A 21,028-nucleotide genomic window follows, 5' to 3' on the forward strand; every position below is an offset into this window, starting at 1 on the left:
AAGGATCTTCTGCATAAGGGGGATGGACTTTTGTATGTGCAAGTATTTGCAAATTCTTTTCCTTTCTTTTCTTGCCTTCAGGGGAACCGTTTCTGCTTATTAAAGACCTTTCTTGCCGAGGTGCCTTTAGAGGAGGTAGCTCAACCAACCAACCAACCCACTTCATGGCCATAGGAGCATTGCACTCCAAGAGCGCACAACTTGATCAAGAAGCTCTGCAGATGTTCAGCAGTTTGTCTCTCCTCACCTTATCTGCATAGGAAGCAGTAGAATCAGGACAAGACCTGCAGTAAGACAAGGCAATGGTGAAGCCCACTTCATTCAGAAATTTTATAATTTCACTGGGCTCAATGAATGAGACAGCAATACGGATCATGGCCTCATACATTTGTGGGAGTTTTCACCTTTCAAGCACAGAACGATCATTCCTAGGTCATTTATCCTCCGGCAAGGACTTGATGTAAAGATAAAGCCCATCATATGAAAAAATGAGCATGCCTATCTTAACATTCAGAAATCTTCTGTTAGGAAAGGACTATATAAATATACAGTACTGTCATTGCTGTTTTATTACATCAAAACTTCATCACAAGAAAACTCATATAAGGAAAGAAAACTCATAAAGAAAACTCCTATCTTTACAATGAGACAAGAACAATTTTTTTTTTTTAAATAAGCTAATATTTTATGCTTGTTTTCATTTAAAAACTTTTAGATTCCTCTGTTCTCAACCCTTTTCTTTCTCCCCTTCTATACTCATTTTCTTTAATAGGCTAAAAGAAATAAAAGCAAAAAAAAAAAAAAGGAGAGGATGAAACAAACAGCTTACCTAATTTTGGCAGAAATACCACTGCAAATTGCAAATCCACTGAAAACAGAAATATATGGGGATAAATATGGAAGAGATCAGGTTCCATATAAATAGGCTTTCAGACAAAAACTGTTCATCAAAACTATCTGAAGTCTTTTCTCCCCTTTACTGGTGATCACAGAAGGGCTCATCAAATCAACAACTGAACTAGATGAGTCTTAACCTACATGAGTGGATTAGCAGAAGGTGAACTGAGATGTTTGTTGGAACCAAGATGAATTTCAGCATACAGGTTGCCAATGTGGACACATTCATGGGACCTGCATTCTCTGCAAAATAGTAAAGCCTCCTTGTACCCCTACATTTGTATGTGCCATACAAAAATTGATTCAAAAAGACTGCTACTTATGGCATTCAGAGGAATACCTCATTTCTATGTATAATGGATTAGAAGATTATTCCTGAAAGCTTCACCACAAGCATCATCTGTCTCAGTGTTCCCAAGAAAGAAAAAACATGACTGTTTTTACTACAAGGGGATAACAGAATTATGGAGAATTAGGAGATGCAAGGATGCTGCTAAAGTTCATTGAGAAATGGCAACTTAAGAAATGCTGTTGCTTCAGAAAAAATATGGAGAATTGCTTTTAAGCAGAAAGACAGTATTCATTAAGTAAGTTAAGTAAAAGGGAAGAAAGATGCAGAGACTAGTCAATCAGAAATTTTCAGTAAAGGAGCAAATCTAGAGGAATGCAATTAATTATGGAAAATATGTCAAGTAGTGAAAAAAACAAAGGAAATTCATATGGAAAAATTAAGAAATGATCTGTTGCGTGGGTGAGTGAACAGAGAAAGACAACAATGTCAGATATAACATGCTGCTAAAGCTTTCTATTTTCCTATGTCCCTTTGCTTTTCAAACTCTTGCAAAACATTACCTCATCTATTGTTTTTTTTAATCCCTAGTGTGCAAACTCACATTCCTCATCTTTGTCTTTTCCACTGCAGTCAACAAAACTCTTATCTAGCCAAATCACCATCACAGCAAGACAAAGTCATGCACAGCTGACCGGGTCTCAAAAAGTACATTTGTTTTATATTTACTAAAAATATATTCTGAATATGTTCACCCACCTCTTCATAGCATAAGCTCAGGGAGGTGAAACATCAAGGAATGCCTGTTTTGAAATCAGTCACAGATATATATATATATATATATACACACACACACCTCAGGTTTGTACAGTAGGCTGTAAGTAATTGGAGGAAAATGGACATGCTATGTATTGCTTAATCAGTGGATAATGCAAGAGTACCAAATACCTTCTTTGAAAGTATCATCTTTCCAGCTTCTAACCTGCAATTCTATGGAAGAAGGAAAACTTCAGACAACAGGTTGTTTTGCCATAAAGCCTTCATTAAAATCCCTGGTATATTGGCTTATTTACTTACATATATTCTTTGTAACATTTTTTCTCCAAACAATACATGTACCTCAATAAGAAATGCTTTATTTTCACTCTGTTGCAGCTTACTTCTGTGTCTGAAATTTGAAGGATGTTCTAATGGAGTCAATCCTCTTCACTTTTAAAACAACCTGCATCTTCAACACTTTAAACACAGATGCATATACAGCCCTAATTCTCAGAAAGCTGTTTTGGAGCAAGGGAGATAGGATGAGGTTTTTTGTTTTGTCTTAATTTGGAAACCACTGCAGAAAGGTTATATATTTGGGTTCCCTACAGCACCTGAGGATTGAAGGAGAGTGACCAGCCTTCTCCCGAGTCATACTAGAGCTCTTACAGGTGTCCTGAGGTTCTAGGAGAGTCAGACAACCTGAGTACTTTATCTGTCCAGCAGACTGAAACCCATCAATGGCCTGCTTTCTTTCTCTTTCTTTTCTTTCTTTCTCGCTCTCTTCTTTCCTTTTCTTTCCTTCTTTCCTTCCTTTTCTTTTTTCTTTTTTTTTTCCTTTTTTATTATTATTTTTTCTTTCTTTCTTTTTTTTCTCCATTATATTCTCTTCCTTAATCTGCATCTGTAAACCCCTGGAGGTCCTGTGGGGGACCTGCGACTGATAGACCTGAGCAAGCCAAGTCTGTTCTTTTTCCTGTTCCACTCTGTATGTGAATGCCTACCAGCAGTAGCTTTCTCCCATCCCCACATCCCTTTCATCTTATTAAGCACACTCATGTCAGAGAAGGAGGCAGGGTGCGGTGTAAAAGACATCCCCAGAACTATGCCGGTGATCCAGGAAATGCTGTCAGTTTAAACCAGAATCAGCTGCAAATTTCGTAGCTTTCCCACTAATATACATTTTCACCAAAGAACAGCCAATCTGTGATTTATGCCACTGCTTATTTCAGTGCTGAACCTCTCCCAGATGTCCTCATCACTTTAGCATACTGCCCTTCAAATTTGCTGTATAATGTGCCTCGTGCATTTCATAAATCAACACCGAACTCTTCACTTCTGGGCATTACTCCTGAAAATAACCTCACACATCTTCTGAAGTATGGTCCATTCACTTGATGAAATACTAAGATTTTTTCCTTAATGTGTCCTGGTCAAATTCATAATTATAACACATATCATATTAAATGTTCCATGTAATAATTAGATGATAACAACTTGATGATACCAAAAAAAAAAAAAAAAAGGTGAGAACAAGATCAATGTGAATTCTCCTCTTTCTGGTGTACAGAGTTGCAAGACTTCCTATTCACACAAGTCTTCCTATTCACGCATCAGTTCAGGAAATCCCATGAAGCCATAAAGCTGCATTATACCATCAGGAGAAAATTTAGAGTAACAGTTCAGTGACAGGACGGTCAGATGCAAACAAGAAAAAAACAGCCTCTGCTGCTGAGAATTGTTGAAACTACTCAGATGTGGCTTCACTCCATATCTGGTTCAACTGGGGAAATCCTAAACTACGATACCTGGAGAACTCTGCAGCCCAAATTTTTGAGCAACATTAATTTGAGTGTCCAGAAGCTTTTTGCAAGCGGATGAGCCCTGGAGCAATCTGGATGCAACTGTCCAAATTCAGTCTAAGACCCATTTTTAGATGTCTGAGGCCTCTATGGCGCTTGCTCTATATTCCTCTATCACAGAATGCTTTAGCATGTGAGCTTGCATGGGTTTTTAGCAAATTTTAAGAGGGTCTGCATTGGCATGTCATATTTTTACTTTACTTAGGAGTTTAAACTTAAGTTTTTTGAATGCAGATAATTTAAAAAGAGACAAGAACGCTCCATGCACAAAAAAAAATACTGTATGCATTGGGGGTAGATGGCAAGAAAGCAATTAAGACAAGACAAACCAGTGAATAAAATCTATGTAATATAGTAGTAGTGATACCCAACGTTTATATAGACACTTTTCTAACAAATTTAATTCATAAATATTTTTGTTTTGTTTCAGTAGTGCCCCAGAAAACTCCAAGCTAGAGTGCTATACTTGGATTCATTTTTACAGGATGGTTAAAAGCCTGTTGGAACACTATCATTTTCGAGTAAATTATATAGTGACACTTTTTAATGCCTAAAGCTGTAATACTCAGGGCAGGTATTTTTAAAGTAGTGCAGCATGCTTTTAATTTAGTAAAATGTATGCATAGAATTTGCAGAACAATCTAAATTATTCTGCACTTAAGACTTCAGGAGTCACATCTATTATTGTAGTATAATAGAAATTATACATTGATACAGAATTCTTGCTTCATGTCTACTCATAAATAGCCCCTGAATGTCAAAGAATAGGGAAGTTAGGTGGCTGCTTGTTGACCTGTAAGATTAGTAGTTGCCAGATTCTCATGGTAAGAACAACTGCAAGGCCAGATGACAATCAAATTCTTCTCTTAATTATGTCTGCTGCAGTCTAAACATATACCCAGCTTGTGCTGAAGTCATGTCATGCTACATCTAGCTGATACGTGTCAAAGTGTGTCCTTCACTCTCTAACAATATTTAGAGACATCAACAAGGATAAATTCAGAATGAGGATTGTAGCAGGTGCGGAGAACTCACTTGATATATGTACATATACATGTCAACCTAGATAATATACTTGGGCATGGTAAGCAAAAAAGAACATAAATCACTGTCAAGACAGGCTGCTGTACTCCCTGAAAGAGAGTCATGGTACTTTACTGCTTTGCTGGATCCAGATGCCATTTTTCTAAATTAGATTTTGATTAAGAATTATTATGTCTGAAATGCTTTTAACCCCAAGCCCTCATCCTTTTGACTGCCATTTCAAAACATGTGTTCTATGTAACCAAGTAACTTCATAGAGATTACAAGCACAAAGACATTAGGTAAACTCAGCTAAATTCAAGCTAAACTCAAGAAGCCTATGGTATTTGTCAATCTGACATTCTTATGAAGTCAGGATACATTTTCTCTGTAAATGTAATTTTTCACCTGTTGACCACTTACACATTTGCTGTAAGGAAACGAGCATACTTTTTCTTTCATTAGGCTAAAGGTTGAATATCATCTTGAAGTATAAACAGCATCATAGAGTACGAATTCCAAAGGGTGTTAGAGGACCAGAAGTTGTAACTTAGGCTGGTATTATTTTTTAAAGATAGAAGAATTAATTTTTCCTGAGTGCTTGGTGCTGGAAGCTTAGCATTTATAAATAGACCACTGGAGACAAAAATAAAATGACAACTATTTCTGTGAGCTGTGGTCTTTCTCAGGATTAGCCTTCTGCTTGGTTTTGCCACCCTTACACATGAATATCTAATTTGAGAACAAATCATAATTTGATGACAAAATGAGCTATAAAATTCTGGTATTCAAAATCCTACAGAACTAGTACCTTAACATGTTTCTGAAAACTGAAAAATACTCTGCACAACATACACAAATCACTGAGTCACTCCAAAAAGTAAGTAGGGGAGCTTTATATAGCAGCAATCCTATACAACCATTCAAGAAAGGCAATCATATCTGTACTGTGCCTTATTTTCTCAGACCAAATGAAGCATAGCTTCTTTTTGTATCACTCAAATTGGCCATTTTCTTTCACACCCTCATGTTCTATTATTTGTGTCACTGCAGCTAGAATTGCAAGATTTATTTAGGAATAATACTTAATCAATTGTGAAACACAACACATAGTCCAATCTCACAGCAGATACACTTTAAATAATGTTTGACACCTCATCTTACTTACAGAAGCATAAGAATTCGTAGCTTGAATTAGGGACTTCAGCAATAGCTATTAAACGGTAAGAGCCCTTCTCCCTACACATTCTCATCTTTTTCATTTTCTGTTTCATTTTCAGTGTCATTTTATTGCATTATTTTATAATGGGAAGACAATCTCAAGAAATCTGTCTATAATGTAGTGCTCCGTCTCATATAAATAGGGAACAGGACTGAACTATTCAGGCCTGTAACAGTTTCCCCAAACTTCCACCGCCTTTTCATCACAGTTAAAAGAAAAAAAAATAATACCGTTTTCTTCAAGTTTGAATTTACTGGAAAAAAATTCCTGCTCAAATAATCTGACTTCTACTCCTTTAGCCCACGTAGGGGCTAAAACTGAACCCACATGGTTACAATTTAAGCAATTTCAGAGAATATTACCCCCAAGCTACCTGAAGAGAAAAGGAAAACAAATTTCCAAATCCCAACTGGATTTTATTTTACATGTTCCCAAGGCCTTTTAAGCATCACTAATGCAGAGACATAAAAATGATATGTCAATCCCAGTCAAGGGCCAGGGAAGCCTGAAATTACATTTTTCCTTTGTCAATGATTGACAGTGGAGAACATTTGCACTCCTCCACTGCTAGCAAAACTACACACCTTGGTCCATATGGATAGGTAACAGAGCACCTTTCCTCACCTGCTGAACCAGCCATTGCATCAGTACATTAATGGATTTGCTCCCAAGAGCCATCTCATTGGTATATCCAGAACTCAAAATCTCATTCATTTTTGTGAACATGGGTGTTTTCCTTTAAGGGGGACTTTTATTACATATTACTAGGAAAAAATACTGTAAGTCCTGTCTGAAGGCAACTCTTCCCATTGATGTGGGATAAATAAATTATTTGAGAGGCAGACCACACAACAGAGACAAGATTGTTCATCAGCTGGGTTTATGCATCAGGGCACAAACTAGCACTGGAGAGGAGTACTGTGCACTGCTATGGATCCACTGGGAAGCAGCTGTGAAGAGCTAAGGATGCACAGAAATTAAAAGATTTAGCAGTTGGGGACGTGAGAAAGATGGCGAGGTAAGCTATAACACTCGTTTTTTCAGCTTTCTGCACAATTAGCACACTTTTCTGTGCACTAATAGTTAATATTTCTGGATAATATTTCTATTTTAATGTTGGCTGGCAGCAATGCTAGGAAAAAAAAAGAGCACTTTGGCTTTGAGCCTACACTTGAATCTCATGAGTTTAACTAGTAAAGAATATAAATTGAATGACTGTCAAGCTTCGATACCACAGGACAGGTGTTTCTAAGAGCACCTCTGAAGCCTGACACAGCTGGTTAGAAGAACAGACCTGTCAGAGAGGGGCTGCAGACAAAGAAGAAATACTTGATCCTGAAAACAGAAATCTACAGTAAAAGTGAAGGAAGGAAAATCAAAAAAAAAAAGCCTTCACAAGCCTCTTGTGAAGAGGCTAAAATACATAAAAGGATTTCCTTGGCAAGATTTTCTCCCCATGTAACTAAGGAGACTGACCAAAGTTAGTGTTTATATTTTTATCCATGTAGTTTGATTTCAGATGCTTGTGAGCATGGCTACTGACATTTACAGCACTGCAATTCAGCAGGAGTCAGAGTCTGGTCCCACATAAGCTCAAGACTGCCTGCTTTACAGAAAACAGAAGAAGGCACTGCAGTTCAGTCTTGAGTCACAATCCCACTTGTAACTATAGACAGGATGGTTCTTTGCAACCTCTCATAGCAAAGCACTTACAATGTCTACAACCAGTAAGATAAATATACATTGAACTGAGATAGCCACCTCATAGAAGACGTTGATTTCTTGTTGATATTTTGTGCTATACTAATAAGGACATGTGTTCCATGGACAAAAATGGATGATAAATGGATGATAACACAAAACCTGTCCAGTCAAAAGTGAAGAAGTGAAAAACCACAGCAAAGTTATTGCAGTCTCCATATGTGTAGTCCCTGGACCTCGCTTCCATATGCAAAAGCCATAAGGCATTATTCAAAGGGCAACAGTGATTAGGTGAAGCTGTTCAAATACCTACGGTTGCTCAGTTCAGGTTCTTCTCTTTCCTCATTCTCATTATACTTCAAAAATATTCTTTGACAAAATCAAGGCTTTTTTTTTTTTGTGTGTGTGTTGTTTGAAAATGATAGCCCACAAAATGAAATAACTTCCAACATCACATCCTGAATAATATATATTGCCAGTTTCATGTAAAAGATGGAGCATCAGCCAGATATAACCACTCAAACCCAGTACTACACAACCATAAAATATATTGTGCCAACCTCACAATACCAATTAGCATAGAAAGTACTTGATAGCTACTGAAATATGTGAATAGAAAAAGGAGAAGTATTATTTAAAGCATGGTACATAAAGAAAAACAGTTGCAATACTTCGCACTAAATTATGCAATTCAGATAAATAGTGGAAACACAACACTGCTAAACACGCACCGAAGTTGATTCTCTGGGACTAGTTTAAAATTCAGCCATTCAGCATGAGGCACTAGAAAGAATAAATGTAGCTCTCAACTTCAATTTACAGCTTGCAGTAGAAGGTTTCCTACAGGGGAATACACCTCTGCTATCAACAGCGGGCCATAACAAATAGACCTGGTTCCCTTGAACACCCATGACAGGAGAAAGATTAAACCCAATAAAATGGAAGTCACCAGAACTCCCCAGTTCATAGCAATTGACTCATAATCTGTTATACGAGGCAAATGATTTAGAAAAGTCTCTGTTCAGACAATGAAAGGAGGTAATATCTATAGGCTGAACTACCGTTCAGTTTTTCTAGAATAGCAAGGATGACTGATAATATTTATTTACTAGCTTGGTCATTATTATTGTTTTGAAGGTTACATTTATACCCAAAGACAATCTATAAAGCAGAGCCTAGTGGAGCTGCTCAGACTCACCATTTGTCAACAGATGACCTTCCTGTATGTTTTAAAATATCCTGAATATGCAAAAACTGAACTGCTTCAACCCCACAGGAGAACAATAAAAATGACCTAGGAAGTCTTCTAATACAATAATTATTCTAGATGAAAGTGCTAACCATCTCCAAAGTTTAGGTTTATTACCGTACAAATGTTAGGCCAACATTCCCATGAAACCATTCTTCTGGTCTTTTCCCGCACATACACGTGTGGTAATGCCACTCAATTTTCCATGTAATACCTTCAAGTCTTATGGCACATGGCACTGTTTTCTGAATTCCAACATTTGCATATAGACTAATCAAAATCTCATTTCAATTTTTAGAAATCTGATTTTTTGCTATCAGGTCTGCAGAATAAAGCCTGACAACATGAACTCTTAAGTTGCAGAAACCAAAAGACGGATTAAAAAGAAAAAAAAAGAAAAAAAAGAAAATAATAACAAAGTTATAAGTTACTATGGCAATGCTGCAAGGCTTGCATCTGGTTTCTAATAGCATTTATCTTGAATTACTTCTCCCATTATTCATTTTCTGTTAGCACCACTTAAAAAGATGCATACTTGCTGCAGAATAAGAACCGGGAACAAATCAGTGCTTAGACTACTGATACATGCAGAAGGGTCAACATTCAATGCTGTTCTGGAAACAACAGAAAACGTCATCACTGCTGCAACTGCAGGAGTTAGCAGCAAGCTTAAGTGTGGGTCTAGGCCACTGCAGAACAACTGGGTACAACAGCTCTTTTCAGCACGCAAACAGAATTATAATCTCCAGCCACATCCTGCCCTGGTTTTCATCCACTGAACTCTCCTTACGTTAGGAAAACCATCAGCAGAAGCCAGAAGAGTTACAGGGTTGGCAGGACTCTTCCCTTCCACTCTCCCTCACTCTTTATTTTACACTCCCTGGTTTCCAAAGCTGAGGGCTTCAGATCTGAAGAGATGAGGACAGGAGTACACACGAAATTGCAGATGATGTGGTTTAGTGTAAACATATCAATACTGATAGGCCCTTTTTGATGCATCATAACAGCAGCTGTTGAGTATAATAAATTATGCTTAATATGAAATATGTTTTCCATTTACCGAGTTAGGAAAAACATAAATTTGAACTAGAATTGCATGAGATACCTGTCACTCTGGTGAAGCTGATGGCACATGGCCTTAGCATCAAGGGCCCATCTGACATTAAGAAATTACAAAAAGAAGAAAAAAGAAAAACAGCTGGAGGATAATGAAGGTGAAAATATCAGCACAGTAAGTGCTACTGAAGAAAAAAAAAAAATCAAGCAATTCTTGCATAAACAGTGCTGATTCATAGAGTGGAATTCGTAGAGTGGAATTGAAAAAGAGACCAAAAGTCAAAGGCTAACTCTGTAGCAGTGCCAGAACAAAACACAACTTTGACATCTCTACAATTTATTCAAGGAGCATTGAAACATAACAGATCAGAGTTTGATCCTTATGTCTGGACTTGCGTCTCTTTCATGGTTTTATTCCTCTGTTTTCACATCACTATATGTTCACCTCGTGTATTCTGAGAAATTATTCAGAAACTCGAAGTTTTGCCAGCATAAGCTAACTGCCACGCTAAGCTCAATATGCAAAGAAAGGAAGAGGCAGGTTCAGAAATTGCTAGAGGACTGCTGATGAGCAAACACACCACCCTCACAGGCACAGAGTAGAACACATGCTCTCTGCTGTAGTGTGGTGACTGCTGGGGACTCAAAGACTCCGCACATGCTTGAAAAGTTTAATTTGGTGAACTCCTACCTTTTCTGTAGTACACTTTGAAAACATGCCCATTTCAGCTGAGTACAATGTTGTAGCCACTAAACTGTCTAATGGGCCAGATGTTCACAATTCAACCAATGTTAGAGCTCTAACAAATGAAACTACACATCAACTCAAAGGCTTGAAGTTTACTACATTTCGACAGACCTTTAAAAGCATTGTGTTTTCAAAAACTGTAGGCAAATCTGAACAGGCAATGATTAGAAATGTGGTTTTACAGTTGTCAGAGATCTAGGGCAGACCCTCATCTGAGAGCTGTAAACAACACATAATGCTTGAGGGGAAAAAAAAAACAACTATGAGTGGATTTACTGTATGTAGCTTGATGCAGTGAAAGCAGGTGCAGTGACATGTCTTCATTATTACTTAATCTTTCTATCTCATAGATATGAGGACTGGGACAATGATGGGGATTGAAACTGTGGTGCAGAATACTGAACTGAGATAATCTAATTTACTTTAGTGTCTGCATCTGTATTCAAACTCAGCTGTTCATGGAGAAAAACAAGCAAATACATTTTGCCCTTTTCTATTTTTATTTTTTTATTTTTTTTGGCTGTTTCAATAATTTAAATAGGCTCCTCAGTGAAAATAAATGCCAAAACAGCTTTGCAGAAACTCCCCTCTCAAAACAACAACAACAAAAAAAGCACAAAAATGTGACAAAAAGCAGAAAGATGAAAAACTTATTTAATTCCAGGCATGGACTGGCTGCATGTATATTAATCATACAACATAGGGAAGGGGAGAGCAATCTCCCTGATACACAAATGTGCCGTGTATCACAAAACAGATTTAGGGCGCACTGTGATGGAACTGAGCATAAGTGACAGCAAAGGTGCAGTACTGTGTCAAATATGTTTATGATCTTAAAACATCATGATATGTTGATAATTACCTCCAAAGAGAGAAAGAAAAATAATTGCAGGACTTAACAGCACCTGCGGTCAGTTCATCTACGGTGGAGCACTGACACCATGTCCCACAATGGTGAGGGAGGGAATGCTCCAGCAGAGCAGGAAGAAATATTGTAGCATCATCATGCTACGACCTCAGAAGTCATACAAAAAGGAGATCTGATCATCAGGAAGTCACAGAATAAAACAAAGATTTAAAGAAAAGTCTTCAGGCCATTTAAAGAAAACAGCGTCTGTTCTTTTATAACATCAGATGCGTATTTCTGACCATTTAGCTTTTAGGAGTAGAACAGACCCTTTGCAATGGTATTATAATGAATATCAAAGATAGAATATCAACAGAGTAACAAACCAGCCACACAGACAGTCTTGAAGGCAAAGCAGGATTTCAGGGCATCTTCACATGCTATCCACTATTCAAAAAAAAAAAATCACAAACTGAATCCAGCCTTGGCAAAATTGTATTAGAGGAAAGGAACAGGCTATTTTGCCCTAATTTACCTAACCTACGCAGCAGCCAAAACAGGATTTTGCTAATAAATTACACCATTATTTAATTTCTACAGGTAAAATGAAAAAAAAGTATCAAAATCCAAGTAGATAAATTGCCAGAAGTATCTGTTGCTCCCCACAACCTTTTGCTGGAGATCTGGTCATTCACAACACACCACTTACATCCTCAGCTTGCAAATCATTCAGTGATAAGTAAGCTTGTTCACACCTGAGAGTCTAAGTGCACAGAGGCTGCCACACAAGCTAGTAAAATCCGTGTTATAGGCAGTCTCTTCTCACTTTCCTCTTCACTCTCTTTTAAGGGAGGTAGGCTTCCTGGATATAAAATTACTAGACTGGGGCCTGAGGTCCCCCCCCCACCTATGGGTGGAATGCTTAAATTTCAGTTCAGAGAAAGCTTCACAGATGCTTGTTATCCAATGACTTGACATGAAAAGATCAACTAAGCAATTGTGGTCGTAAGTCTTAAGTTTTTGGAGAGAGGAAGGTTCCTCCTTTAGCTTGCTAAAATTTAGTGTCTGAAAACTGGAGGCTTTTGATTAATTTGCAATACTGATTCCAAATCTACAGCTGTACCACAGAGAAGAAAAAAAACAACAACAAAACCTTACACTGTGCTTGGAGTTATTGATAAAACACTGGAGTTTAGTAAAACTTCTGAGTTAAAGATAATGGCCTCACTTAAATGCATCTGAATTCCTTTGTATAAAGGAAACAAGGCACTGGCATACTAGCAAGTTTTTATGTTGCACTTGCATTTCCTCAAATCTCAGAGCTACTTTTCAGCACAGCAGGCAGTTAGCTCACCCTAATTACTGCCAGAGAGGCCCAGATGCTTCTGTCAGCTATTCAAGCAAAGAAAAGGATTACCAGCAGACAAGCCAGCCATAGGATCAAGGATGGTTCCTAACAGGAGACTTCTAAAAAGATCTGCTAATACTTATGTTCTCTACTGAACGGAACAAATCTAAACACCATATAAATCAGAGATCAAGCCTGATTTTTCATATACGGGATTATCTTCCACACTCAAGAGACAAATACAAATGCAGTCAATTAAGGAGAGTTACAGTAGTGAAACCCCTTTTCACTAAGGACACTAGCCGTTCAGTTGATATGCCTGCTCAGAGAAAGCAATGGCTGTGGCAAGGAGATGCAGGGCCAGGGGGTCCCAGCATCAGTCTTCTTGATGTCACTGGTAGGGGAGGGAGGCTGGGGCCCAGAGAGTGCAGCTGCTTACCTGCACAGACACCCTGAACGGAATAAAAGCAATTACTATTTTCCACACTTGGAAATTACACAGAGAGGATCCTCCATTCTCTTGCAAATTGAATTTCACAAGCCTTCAAAGCAATTCGGCGTGAGCTTGAGAAATAGACTCAGCGGCAGCTCTTTATCCGACGGTGCCGGTGGAGGCCGGTGACTGTTAACGCTGATTTTAGCAGCTTGTTGAAGCCAGCACAAATCCCATATCACCATACAAAATACAGTTACCTTCTTTTTACCCCCCTCACATGAGAGAAGAAAAAAACCTTTTTTGTTTGGAAATTATGACTGCAGATTAACCTGAAATAGCTCCTTATGTTCAGCTATAATATAAAAATGAAAAAAAGACAATCCTGATTAATGCAGTCAGGGTTGCGTACACTGTAAATTCATACCCATTTACTGACTGACTTTATACGGTGAAACTTGCTTGTGTCAAATACAGCTTTTAACTCCAAAGGTGGCCTCGGGAGACCTGAGCTCTCCCATGCCCTGTCTCTGCTGATTGCTGATTTTGAACAAGTCACTTTGGCTTTTGTGTCACAGTAAAACAAGCAGAGCAATCCAGTCTCCTTTGCAAAGGCTATAGAGAGATGCTGATTGCAAAGGATCTGTTCAAAGTCAAATATTAGTATTACTGAGGTTACTTTTTTAGGAGCATGAGCCTATTTTGAGCAAAAGGACATCAAAAAATTTGGAGGGATGATAATCTTCTTGCCATAAAAGCTCCTTACATTTTTAGAGTACCACTTCACAGTGGCATACGTACCCTCTGGTGCCCCAGGGAATCCTGGCTGCCCTTCACTTGGCTCTTCAGGAGCGTGCAGGGTTCCTGTAAATTCTCTGTCACATTTGCAAGCCCTGTGCAGCCCTTAGATAACCCAGGACATCTGAAAAGGCATCAGACACCTATGTGCAGGCAACTGTGTTGAGTCTCACATGACTTCAGGCAATGACCAAATACTGAAAACATCTGAATTAGAAAACTGCTCAGCAAACTTCACACACTGCTTGAAATGACAGGATCATATTCAGGGAAAACAGAGTATATTCACAGTAAAAATCTGCTGGTATTGTTCTTAATTTGTCCTGTATAAATGAATGTTAACTTTGGGCCTAAACCTTTGATAATTTGCACACAGTATACAATATTGATGCCTATCTGAGGAGCTTGCAGTTAACAGGGCTGACTGCAAACCCAGGTGGTTTGTTGCCACTTTGCACATTGTTCATTTGAATTTCCCAGTTCAATAGCACCTAATTTTTTTTTTCCTTGCAGATTTATCTATCTTAGTGCTGGTGGCGGTACTGTATGTTAAAACCACACATATACCCTTGTTTAAAACTTTTCTTGCTCTTTGAGTCAAAAATCTGTCACCCTAATCTTTTGTGCTGTCACCCTTACCTTTCAACAACTTCTTTTATACTTTGAACATATTATTTGGCATGCTGCAAATTTATATCTGAAGCAGTAGAGTGATGAATACTTTTTCAAAACACAGGCTGCCTGAAAGTATTGTGTAGAAAGAATTTCATGATTTACATTCTCCTCACCTACACTGATGCCAAATAATATATCCAAAACAAATGAAGTCAATAGAATTGTAATACATTGAGCCAAGTTCTTGGTCATAGCATGAAACATTCATTAAACAGTTTCATTTATTTAGCCAAAGTCAAGGATCTGTTACCCTTTCATTTCTGTCCATGTCTGGTGACAGGATAACACGCCTCATCCAACTTTCACAACATACTCATTTGTAATTAAAATAAAGTTTAAAAATATAGCTAATTGTCTTCTTTGAATTGTACTATTGGGTGTGTGTTGTGTGTTTCTCTGACAAACCCTTCCTCTCAAAGGAGCAAAACATGTGGGAGCTCTAACAATACTAAGAAACTTGTTCCCACAGCGCTAGGAATTTTTCACAGAAGCTCATGAGTTACCATCTCCTCCTGGTCAACACTGGCCAAAGTTAGTCTGTGCAATGGCTTCCTTGTACCTTTTCTACTTTCAGCTGGGTGTTTTCACTCCAGTACTCAGAGTGCAAGTGCAAAACCCACTTCCAGCATGAAATGACATCTTGCTGGCAGCCTTGGTAGAAAGGACTGGCACGAGTAATAAAATAAGCCACAATTATCCCATCTCTTTTTCAAAGTCAGAGTTAGGAACTTGTGAAGAGTCATTTAAATTTGTGCTGGGCAAAATTATACCAAATTATGCCATAATATGCCGTCATATTGTTAAATCTGAAGTCTACTTTTAACCATGGTTAGAGTATGCGCGTTTTAAGTGCTAGCACCTAGAAAACTCCTTCAGCTTCACCAGGATTAATATGGGATATTTTAGGAAATTTAGTTAATGCTATCTGCATTCTCAAAATATCTTCTGTGTCCAAACTTCATCTTTATAAAGAAGGGGCTTTTCTATTCAAGATCTCACAGACCACTTTCTCCCTCTCATGAAGTTAAATATAGGCTTTTGTGGCAAATTCTGCATTAGTATACACAGAAAAACAATCTGTACATTATTCATGTACTTTTAACCATCACTAGTGCAGTACAGACACAGAAAAAAATGGAAGAGAGTCAAAAAAGCAATGAGCCATTTCTTTGCAGATCACCAGTGAATAATTTGCCAGTCACAAACAACCACAATTAACAGAAAGCTGGCATTAACAATTAATAAGCTATTTAAAACTAGCAAATCAAATTGCATTTGATATGACATATCACCTGTGGGTAGAGTTTTGTAGAATGTAATTCACAGACTCTCAACCTGGGAAGAACTCGTTTCACATTTTTCTTAAAAAACATCAATTCAGATATCAGAATCACACCTCATGTCATATCTTAATTAGAAAAATGAAGCAAAAGAAAACTCCTTCTGTAGAAAATGAATCACAACTGGTTCAGATTTTACCTTTAGTCAGTCCTAGGCTAAGATTACACTGGAGTGGGCAACATTATTTCTAATTCAGTTGCTAATTAAAGAAAAAACTTTAAAACAATTCGTTTAAATCCCTTCCAATTCAAGCATTTACTTTTAATCATGTGTTTAAAGCTAACACATATTTAAATTCTATCTTTAATAGGAATTATTCTGCATACTCAAGAAAACAGAGTATTTACCCCACGAGCTTCACTACAGGGCTTCTGCTTCCACCACTGCCAGAATCTTGCAATTCAGATGTGATGAAGTCTTGTTACGTGATCTCTTGTGATGTTCCAAACCAAGTTATAATTGAGAACGAACACTTGATGGTAAGAATACTTACACATGTAGTGAAACTTCTGCCTACTAAGATGAACAACATTAGTCAGTGTTCATCATTATCACTTTACTAGTGCACTAAAAAGAAAATGAAATTGCCATATGGTAAAATTATCATGTCAGAAATCTGTTAACTCTCTCTTACGAAGAAACAAAGCACTAATATATTCACAGCATAAGCAAACTGATAGCTACTTTTAAAACATGAAGATACTAAGTATTTTACCCCACATTGTAGGATTTTCTTTAGAGGCTGTTAGTTACCTGTAAACACTGAAATAATAGATAATGGTTTCTATTTCTGTGGGGGACTCATAGCACTAAAAAAAATATTGCAGAAGTTTAAATAGTAAGATCAGCTAAGATAACAGAGAAGGCACTGCCACCACAGGTTGGTAAAGCTCTGTAGACAGTTGATTGAAAACACAGGGCTGATCTTAGTTGTTTGCAAATTTATGTCTAATTTACTGACTATAATACGCTGAAAACATTTTAAAAACAATGGTTTTGTTTGCATTTTCTTTTTGAAAACTTTCTTTTCAAGTTTGCCTGAATTGATTAATAAAGAATTAAAAAATAAACAAGCACAAACATAAGTAGATTTAAACAAAAAGTTTTTTTTTTTTCTCTTGCCCTTGTTTTGTTGCTGATAAAAGTGGAAAACTATTTTGGGTCAATCCAAGTGATTTTTCCATCAATCATTTCACTGAGAAAAACAATAAGCACAACATCTTGATCATACCTCTCCAGCCACTTGTGCATAGTTTTAAACATGATTGTCATTTCATAAAGAAAATAATAGAGCTGTCTTTATCTCTCATTTAATTATAAAATGGCTGTTTGGTCTACTTTAGAAAACAGTATTTACTAGACTATTCCTGCCACATGGTGATTCAAGTTACTCACACCTACCTCAGTGACAGGAAATGTTAATGTCAACAACATCAAAGTACTTCAAGTGTTTACATTATTCTAATTGCAGTTGGACATTACTACAAAAATATAGCCCTAAAAGTGTTTTTATACACTCAAATACATATAAAAATATTTGCATTTTCTAGAAGGCAACGTACTAGCTATAATTGCTATCCTACACATGATATGCAAATGTATTGGTAATGCTCAGGTATGGATTAAATCAGTTAATTAGCCAGTCTATCTCACCTAGAGAAAATGTATTCAGACTGTCATATTCCATACCTCTGGGAGTCTAGAATTAAACAACCAAGACTTAGTATTAATGTAAGGAATTATCGGCTTTACTGAACACATTCAGTCTGTCTGGATCTCCCAAAAGCATTAAATAAAACTCCTAGACACTTAATTTCAGTGAATTTGTAGCCTTCTGTAACATGGAGGCTGAATCCATTCTATTTTTCCCAAAATATGACCAGAAATACAATGCAGAAGAAAGGGAGAATATTCTCTCAAGGCTTTCTGCTTATTAACACCAGCCCATTTGTTAAAGTCACGGGAGAATCTGGATAGGAAAAGAAAACCAAGTGATCAACTCCTAAATCTATTGGAATCATACTCTTGCTGTTTGCAACATTATCACAGCATCTACTTAGGAAAGACGCTAATGCCATGCTTTAAAAAATTGAAAATACTATGCAAGTGTCATTTCAGATATGTCTAAGGCCATTTATCGTGACCTCATCTTTTTTTTTTTTTTTTCTAAACATGAAAATGTCAGAATAAATGTGTTCCGTGTATTTATAGTGTTATGCTGGGGGCTGAGCAAAACCTAGCACAGACTGATGGGCATTTCAACAACCCTGTCAACCTCTTCAGTCTCCCTTATTGACAGAATCCACCCACATAATCCCAAACATTTAGTATATGGCTAGATTAAAAAAATGTAGCAAAATAATATAGTACATTAAACCTTCAAATGGTTTGTTCCCCACATAAGACCTTTTTTCCTTCCCGGATCTGAGGATATATCAGCACCATGCAATCTCCTCACACAGGCTTCCTCCTACATTATTTCTGCTTCTTCCAGAACTTCATCTAATTTAGTTGTTACATGTTTTCCAAAAAACTTGTATTTCTACTTCTGTGTTTCTAGATACAGACATAATCCTTAATAATCCAGATGAACACAAAGACATTAACAGATTTCATCTTCACCCCATTGTCATCTCATGGCAGGGAAGTAGTTAATTTACTAATGAGAGATGACTTGGAAGACGATGTTACCATTTCCCTCAAGTCAGAAAACAAATGTAGGTCTTTGATTTCTAGTTAATTGGTCAGCATATTGGATCATCCTCCAGACTGCATTTTAAGGAAATGGCTCCTATTTCTCAATCCATATTTCTATGCATTTCCAGAAGAGAGCAGTTGGATCCATGGGGCAATTTCAGTTGTTCTCTTTCTTTTCTTAAATGCAGACAGCCCTGGCCATCATCTGTGTTCTATCTTAGGAGAAATTACTATCACAGGTTTCTTCTTTATGTCAGCTCAAATAATTTAGTGTTCTACTTTACATTAAAAAAAATCCAATCTAATAACTTTATCTGACTTTTATATACATATATATATATATACACACATATGTATATATACTCACAAAACAATACTGTAAAAAGAACATTTCAACAGAGTGGTTAAAGTAAGAAAAATGATGCAATGAAATAATATACTGCCTGCATGCAAATTATTTGTAACAGAACTACATGATCTTTAAGGTCCCTTCCAACCCGAGCCATTCTATGATTTCATGATTCTATGAATTGCAAATCTTCAGCCTACTAGAACTTAAAAAAGAATGTGGGGACATAACTATAGGAGTATAGCTAAGTGTGAAGCAATGGCAGTATATAAACAAAACCTGAGCACCAGCTGTGCAGATCTGAATGCTGAATACCAAATGGAACCAAGCACTTAAAGACAACTTTAGCTAACAGATTAAATGTAATAAATAATAAGCTAATTGTTGTTTTATTCAAAACAGACATAGGATGTTGCTTCTACCCACATGGAAAAAAAAAAAAAGTGTTTTTTTGAATAAACCTCCTATACTAATTCATTAACTGAAGAGTGTTCCAAGAATTATTTCATTAAAGAAAGTGATCTGAAGTCTATGAAACAGGAGTGCCTATGAACAAAGTTTTATTCTTAATAGCAGTATGTGAGCAAGAAGGCTTCAGACATTACTGTCACAGTCATGTTTAGAGGAAACATCAGGATATAGCATGGTCACACAACATTATGTATGTTGCATATAACATACATTATATAGTTCTGGTGCATTTGGTGTTTAACAATACAAGAACAAACACAGTGGCACAGATGGGTCCTTGCCAGTGGTACACAAAAGCAGACTGAACGCTGTAGCCTGCAGTAACCAACTTGTGAGCCTCTCACGTATGTATAGCATGGAAACTATTACATTAATTTGCATCACATTTGCTGCAGCAGCTGGGTTGAAACTTTGCTGAAGTACACCGGGAGGTCTGCAAGCATGGTGGCACATTTAGGCTACCTGCTTTGAGTTGCCACCTTGAGTGACTTTTCTTTCACTCAGCTCTAAGGGATCATCCACAAAAGTAAAGAAATAAAACTTGCTATTATCTGAGTTCTGAAAGGGAATTGTGTGAGCCAAGTATGTAAAACACAGTATTTCAGTCACAGAAATACACCAAAGGAAATGGTGAACAAGATCGTCAGGCTTACTGCCACTTCAGTTAATGATAAGGGGACTGAATGCCTATTGCTTTCTTTTGATAGGAGAAGAGTGATTCTCAGACACAATGCAAGGATTTCTATCCCACAAGGCAACTGAAATTAAGTACTGACTGTAACACCCAGGCCTTTTCAGCTATCCAAAATGCAGAAAAATGCATAGCAGCTACTTGACTGTGTGGTTATGGGTCACTAAGTCTACAACATCTTCTTGCTCCAGATGGGTGAAACAATCCCATTTCAGTATAACCCTGATGTAATGATATTTGTTTAGTGTGCTGAAATGTGTTGAGGGGAAACAGCTGGCAGACGGAACATGAGACAGAACTAAGCATCACTTCATGAAAGAACGACCCCTAAGAAAGGGGTCAGAAGCCTTCTGAATGCATGGAATTGAAGTTGCAAGTGGCCTCAAATCCTTTTCCTCACAAATTGAACTTAAAAAACAACTTTGATTTACAAGCAATTAATCAACAATTTAGACAAGTGTCTTTATGTTCTTTGGATACTAACAATGTTGTAATTTATTTTAACACCACCCCCTACTCCCCCTTTCCAGTTTCTGTTAATTCTTTAAAATCCTCTTGCTAAGTCAGACTAA

General features: G+C 37.2%; 1 protein-coding gene across 34 annotated transcripts in view; it reads right to left on the reverse strand.

The window, feature by feature from the left end:
• NRXN1 (neurexin 1) overlaps positions 1-21,028 on the reverse strand; it is a 725,995-nt gene that overhangs the window by 62,274 nt on the left and 642,693 nt on the right. Inside the window, exon 21 of one of the 34 annotated variants that reach the window (XM_083831649.1) lies at positions 258-284. The exons of the other annotated variants lie outside the window; for them this stretch is intronic. Within the exon in view, the coding sequence (XP_083687775.1) occupies positions 273-284 (12 nt within the window). The 3' untranslated portion in view covers positions 258-272. Of the gene's footprint in view, positions 1-257; positions 285-21,028 lie in introns of those variants that run through there. 34 annotated transcript variants of the gene reach the window in all.

This window comes from Anser anser (assembly GCF_964211835.1).
Source record: "Anser anser genome assembly, chromosome: 3".
In the NCBI taxonomy this organism is placed as follows: domain Eukaryota; kingdom Metazoa; phylum Chordata; class Aves; order Anseriformes; family Anatidae; genus Anser; species Anser anser.